We start from the raw sequence: 7,153 nt of genomic DNA, 5'->3' as shown, positions 1-7,153 counted from the left end.
CTGGAATTTTTTTACTGATTTTTTATCTTCGAATTTGGAATCGATCTTTCAAATCACATTCCAATTCGTTTCATTTTCTCCCTTATTTTATATTATTGGTTTTATTTGGTGTTTTTTTGAGCAAGTTAACAACAACAACAATAATGATGGGACAGATATTGAATGAATGAATAAAAATAAATTGATGAAATTCTCAATGGAACATTTGATTCTTGGAATTTATATTTTTGTACTGTTTTTGTTCATTTTTGTTTTTTGTTTTAGATGGTGAAAAATATAATAAGAAATGAATCCTGGCAACCAAAATATTGGAAAGAAGAGTAAAGAGAAATGTTTGAAATACAAAAACATTACGCAATTATAATAGGATCAAAGAAATAAAAATGCGAAAATGAATATAACCGAAGAAAATAAGATCCAACAGAATCGAATCAATGGTTTAGGTTCAATGGAATTATTCCATCTTTTTTTTTATTTCTTTGTTTCGTCTACGTTCATAGAATAATCAGATGAACCAAATTTTGTTGAAAATTCTTTTCATTGCTTCAATCAGTTCGGTAGAGAGAAAAAGAAACTGTAATGGTAGAAGAAGAAAAAAACCAAACAATAAGCTTGAAATTGAAAGTGAATGAACATGGCCAAAGAAACAGAATGATAAGAGAAAGAAACCAAAAAAAAGAATAAGGATTCGTGAATTTTTTATTTTTTGTTCAAAGGGCTTGGGTTTCGCTTTTTTTTCTCTTTCATTTTTCGAAATATTTCCTTACTTGCTTTATAGAGGTTGGTTGATTTTCTACACCAAAATAATTCAAGAGAATCTTTTATTTTTGTTTCCAGCGTGCCTCAAAATCCGGTATTTTTCATTCATTTTTTTTTGTTTCGAAGATTCGTTTACTCATTTTGTTTCATTTTGACAAAGTCTTTTTTTTCTTATTCTTTTCGGGGTTGTGTGTTGTTTTTGTTTCGTTTCATTTTTTGCTTACTTTTGTTTCGTTCAACCAGAAAAAAAGTGAATGCAAAAATAAAAACATTGAACAAGAAGCCAAGTGAAGCAAAAATAAGACAAGAATATATGGGAAAAAATGGCAAAGAATATTTTTCGTTTCTTTTTTTCTCGTTAATTCAAAGAAATTGGTGAGTGAAAGGGAAAATATATCATATCTTTTTGGTTCTGGATTCCTTTATGGTTCATCTAATTCATGGCGGAAAAAAGGCTGCCGAATTTCACATACATCAGATTTTCATCGAAAAAAAACGATGTGATAGTAGAATCTAATAATTTTTTTAGCATGAAAAAATGAAAGCAGGAAGAAAAAGCTAAAATGTTATAAGACTGATAATGATGAAAAGCTGTTTTTTGTCTTGGTTGGTTGGAAAAAAACACATTTCAATGATGCAAGATGGCTGTAAATTTAATCGAAAAAATTCTTTTTTTTCGCTGTTTCCCCTTACTAATTCATTTAAACCACATTAATTTGAAATCAATGCTTATTATTAATTTTCCAAATAATTAATTAAACATGGAAACAAAAATAAAAAAAAATTTAAAAATTTTGATCACCTTTTTTATGAATGACTCTTTTTCTTCTGCTCAATTTCCTAATTATTTTTGTTGTATCGTGTTAAGTTTTTCTGTTTTGATTTATTCGATTTATTCGATTTTTTCTTGTTTCGAATGTTTATTTTTTTCGTTTGCTTTATCGATTGAATAGATTTATGGTAAATTTGATGAACCAAAATGGAGACTCCTGCTGCAATCTTAAATCAGATTCTGATCGATAATTTAACTGATGCCGAATATACTTTGCTCCCTTGCAAAGGTAAATTATTTCATTATCGTTGTGAAGTAAAAGGCCATATCGAAGAAGGATCGGGTCAATCAAAGAAAAAGGCTAAACAATCGGCTGCAAAAAAAATGGTCTTACATCTTATTGAAAATCCAAAATTCATTATCACTGCTAATCGTGATGATATTCATTCCAATCTAAATCGATTCGATGATTTCGGTACATTGATTGAATCTAATAAAGAAATAAAACCTGTTCCTATTCAATCATCAACTGATATAAGTGATTTACAAACATTGTGCAATCGAAAGCGATGGGATCCACCAGTATACAATGAGTTGGAAACTCGTGGATTGCCTCATGATCGAGTTTTTACCATCGAATGTTTTCTAAAAAACATGGATTTAACTGCTCAAGGTACCGGCAAATCGAAACAAGCAGCTAAACATGATGCTGCCACAAAAATGATGACGATTTTGAAAAATGAAAACTTGGATAAATCTGATGAAATTTTGGATAATTATGGCAAACGAAATAGAATTTACCAAAATACTGCGAAAACGACATTTGATATTCCAAAAGCAATAAACGATTTTCTCAATAATTGCGAAAAAGATCGATTCAAAGCTACAAATGTATTTAAATTTTTTGAAAAAATTACTTCTAATTCAGACAAAATGGAGATGATAAAAAAATTGATCCCAAATGGCATCTATTATATACAAGATTTTTTCGCTGAAACTGCTGATTTTAACAACATAGAAAAATTAGCCAAGAAATTAACTGATATACTTGATTGTAAATTTATGACATCATGTCTTCCGGATAAATCAGCTGTTGGTCAATTTCAATATTTAGCAGAATTGATTGCAACTGATGAATCGTTTGGTACATCACCTCTTATTACTGTTTGGGGAGTTGATGATGATCTGATCAACGCTCGTATTAAATCAATTGGATATTTGATTCTATTAATTGTATTCTATATTTCAATCAATGATAAATCGATAAACAACGAAAACATGGAAAAAAATTCAACATTGTCGAATTAAATTTTGATCTCAATATTCATTATGATGAAATTTCTAATATTTTAATTTGTACCGAAAACTACAATAATGATTAAGAAAAAAAATTTGATATTTTTCTCATAACCAGATAAAAGAATTTCTTTCTTTTTTGTCTTATAAAAAATTAATATTTTGTTTTGAACAAATAAATAAAGTTCTCTTTCATTCTCACCACAGACTATTTATTTTGATCATCATCATTGTTTATGAGACATCTTATTGTTCTATTTGTTGTTGAATTCGTTCAATGCTTTAGTAATGTTATGTAATAATATTATATTTTTTCTTTGATTCAATCTAAATGACCCTATGTTAGCATACATAACAAATGTTGGCAGACAAATGAATACTTTTTTTTTGTTTATCATTCAATCTAAATTCCGTGCTGTTATCATAAATCTATAATGTTGTTGTTGTTTTTCCAAAGAAACATCTCATAAGAATTTAACGAAGGTTTATTTGTTTATAAATAAATAACTAAAATAACACTAACAACCATATTATATTTTATTCGTTTGTTTGTTTGTTAGGGTATTTATATCTAATAAACTACAATAACACAATAATCATTATCTCATGTTCCTTGACAATGATTATGACATTCATGTAACGAAAATATACGATACGATTATGATTATGTTGTGAAGGGTTAGAATTAAAGCTTAGACATTTGATATTTATTATTATCGTTAAATACTTATTTGTTTGTGATATATTTAGAATATATTAACCTAATACCTACGAAAATGTTTGTATTAAAAACGTTTGTTAAAAATAGTTATATTATGAACATAATAATAATGATTATAAATTGATGATGATGATAATGATTATTGTCATCATCAACATGTAACAGTCTTGTTTTTTTAAGGAGTCAGATGTTTTTTATTCCATATTTTTCTCCTAAATCATTATTATCATCATCTATTAATAACATTGAAATAGACATTCTTCTGACATTATTTGTTTTTATGTTTGTTGTTGAATATAAAAGAATTTCTTGATTCTTATTTGTTCTAATGTTGATTCAAATTAACATCCATGTAACGATAAATTGTTTATAAGATTCTTATAGAAAAACAACAACAACAACAAAAAGAATGTAATAAATAACAAACAAATCAAAATAAACAACAACAAGAATCGATAAATAAAATCATTGATTATGAATCAATTTTTTTACTTCTTCTTTTTCAAATCAAGCTTCTAATCATTATCATTATAATCGATAATCGAAAACAATGAAACCAATTGGAAAAAACAAACAAACAAACAAACAACAATCAATGTATTCCAGATAGAAAAAAAAACCGACTGATGTTAACATAAAAACCAGCTGCAATCAAAAAAAAAAAGAAGAAAAAATTAGTTTAAGCTTGCTCTAACAATTTCCGATAATGTTTAGTTTCAACAACGACAACGGCGACGAAAAAAAAAATCACTGAAAAGGAAATGTTCCAGAATTTAAAAAAAAAAAGAAAAAGAAAAAATAAATGTCGAATAGCCACACACAAACAAAAAAACACAGCTTTTCAATTCAAATTCTATATGTTGTGTTTTTGTGTGTTGTTGTTGTTTTTGAGAATCCTGAAACAAACTATAGTCTAGATTTTTTTTTTAAAGTTCCGTACCAGAATAGATTTATATATAGAAAGATCTCACTCCATTTCAACCAATTCTGAAGAATATAAAATAAAAATAAAAACTAAATAATAATAATAATAATAAAAACAACAACAACAACAAAAACAAAAACAAAATCGAAAGAGTGCCCCCTAAAGAATAAATAAACGACAATGACAACACACAAACATCCCAAAAGAAACAAACAAACAAACAAAATAAATAAAAATAACAGCCAAACCAAATAATAATAATAATAATAATAACAAGAACAGAATAACGAATGATCTGGTACTTCGCATAGTCATTGTCGTTGTTGTTGTTGTTGTTATTTTTCTCTTTTTTTCGGGTATTGAAAGCGAAAAGAAAAAAAAAGCTGCTTTTCTGGTCTCTCTCTCCATCTTCTTCATTCACTATAGATTCTTGTTTGTCTTGTTGTTTTTGATGATGATGATGATGATGATTCTTTTGGATTCTTTCATTCGTTTCCACTTTTTTTCTTTTTTTTTCCTATTTTTTTTATTTTTTCTTTCTCTCTCTCTCTTCCGTCTTTTTATCTTGTATACATGAATCGTGTGTGTATATGTGATATTTGTATTGTGGATCGTTGTTCCAAATTTTTTTTTGTTCAAACTATATCAAAAACCATACTGTGTGTAAATGGGAGAGAGAAAGAGAGAAAAAAAAATGAAATAACACAGATATTCCTACGGGAATGAATACATATGAATGAATGGACAAGACAGAATCCAATTTCTTTCTCTATTATTGTTGTTGTTGTTGTTGTTGTTGATGATGATGATGATGATGACAACAACCGACAACATCGACATCATCATCATCATCATTGAATCAAGAATAAGTGAACGACAAAAAAAAGTATGTGTAACCATTTTAAAGAGATTGTATATATACTATATATTGGGTACCATAATCATCATCATCATTGCCAATGGCTTTAGTCTACATAACACTTCGTTTTTCTTCGTCATTATTATTATTATTATGGTGTGGGTGTATATGAATGTGTGTTTGAAAGTGAGGGGAAAGAAACTAGATGTGGCAAAGAATTTATTCTGGCAAAAAAAGAAAGAATGACAGTTAGTTGTCAAAATCACGTTACCCATTATATAAAAAAGTATTAGATAGTGATGTGATCAGATTGTTTCTATATAGTAATAATAATAATTTTTTAGCTATAGAAAATGGTTTGAAAAAAAAGAAAAGAAAAAAGAGATTCTATCTACTGAATATTTCATAATGAAAAAACTACTACTATTTCCCATTAACCATCTGGAATCGTTTCATTTCAACAAAAAAAAGAAGAAGAAAAATATTACAAACGAACATTGAACACTTTTTTTTTGGAAAATACAAGCAAGCAATTGTAGAAGGCGTTTTGAAACGACCGATAATAACAACAACAACAACAACAACAACCGTCAGCAGCTGAAGCAGTTAAAATTTGATGCTTAGATGTTTGGGTTTGTTTGGGATTCTCGCTCTCTTTTTTTCTCTCCCTCTTCTTATTCACTATCTCACTTTAGTATAGTTTAATAGTTGACATAAATGTTTTTTTTGGTGGATCCATACACAACCACTTCTACTACTTGGGGCCATAATAGTACTGAATCAAAACGAAATGAATGAATGAAATGAATTGTATAAACAGCAGAAGCGGCAAGTGAACCAAAGAATTTTATATATCAAAAATAGAGATAGTGAAGGAGAAAGGCGCGAGAAGTAATAAGTGAATTCTCTATCGACCGACCAAACAACCAAACAACCAACCAACCTAAACTAACCGATCGACCAAACTAAACGCATGAATGAATGAATAGAATTGGAATGAAGGAAGAAAGAAAGAAAATTTAATCGAAATGAATGAAATTTCCAAACAAATAAATGAATGACTGAATTCTCTAAAACCTCAAACAAACTTTGGACAGATTTTTTTTCATGTGTACATCATATTTATTCGGAATGGTTGTTTTGCATTATTTTTTGTTCAAAACACGCAAATATTTATTCCTTGTGTTTTTAGGTTCGATTAAATTTGAATAGTTTGAATTTACCATTGATAATCCATTTATTCATCTATCGGCTTATTCATTCATCCATCCATTCACATTTAATATTCTTTGTATTCTTTTTTTTGTTGTTCCTAATTCGTCGCCTTCAATTTTTTTGCCATTCGGGTTGATTGTTTTGTTTTCATTTTTTCCTACTATTTTTCCTCTGTCATTTGCTGCCGAAAAAAAACATAGAAGTGAAAAGTGAGAGAATGATGGGAAAAAAACGATCAACGATCCAGCCGACTGAAAATAAACTCGACTCGGTTGATGATGATGATGATGATGATTACGCCCGATTCTCGATATTTACAATATAAAATAACCAAAGTTTATTTTAACCATATAGAATGGAAAAAAATAAACATTAAGACAAACTATTTTTTCAAAATAATAAAATAACCAGCCAGCCAGCAAAAAAAAGAAAAAGAAAAAATACTTAAGCCAATTCAATGTTCATTCATATGTTTTATGTAGAATCATTCATTGTTATCAATATACAATGTGTTGTTTATATTGATTCATTCCGTCATTCGTTTTTTTTTCTTTGGTTTCGTTTTTCCCTGTTCCCTGTTTGTTTCCTATTTATTATGATTGTCAT

At 28.0% G+C, this 7,153-nt stretch overlaps 1 protein-coding gene across 1 annotated transcript; it reads left to right on the top strand.

The window, feature by feature from the left end:
- Positions 1-1,602: 1,602 nt before the first annotated feature.
- On the top strand, positions 1,603-3,028 carry LOC113797850 (interferon-inducible double-stranded RNA-dependent protein kinase activator A homolog A-like). The gene has a single exon (XM_027348295.2). It carries the CDS (start codon positions 1,739-1,741, stop codon positions 2,837-2,839), a length of 1,101 nt encoding a protein of 366 aa, XP_027204096.1. The 5' UTR covers positions 1,603-1,738; the 3' UTR covers positions 2,840-3,028.
- Positions 3,029-7,153: the final 4,125 nt, after the last annotated feature.

This window comes from Dermatophagoides pteronyssinus, unplaced genomic scaffold (assembly GCF_027571235.1).
Source record: "Dermatophagoides pteronyssinus isolate colony J.1.1.1.1 unplaced genomic scaffold, Derpt_VIB-CSIC_2022.12 sq0003, whole genome shotgun sequence".
NCBI classification, from domain to species: Eukaryota; Metazoa; Arthropoda; class Arachnida; order Sarcoptiformes; family Pyroglyphidae; genus Dermatophagoides; species Dermatophagoides pteronyssinus.
Note: the sequence above shows the minus strand (reverse complement) of the source record. Positions and strands in the feature narration are given on the sequence as shown.

Bases quoted from the DNA above. Each gene is read 5' to 3' on its own strand.
- LOC113797850 (XM_027348295.2), top strand. From the start codon at position 1,739: ATGGAGACTCCTGCTGCAATCTTAAATCAGATTCTGATCGATAATTTA.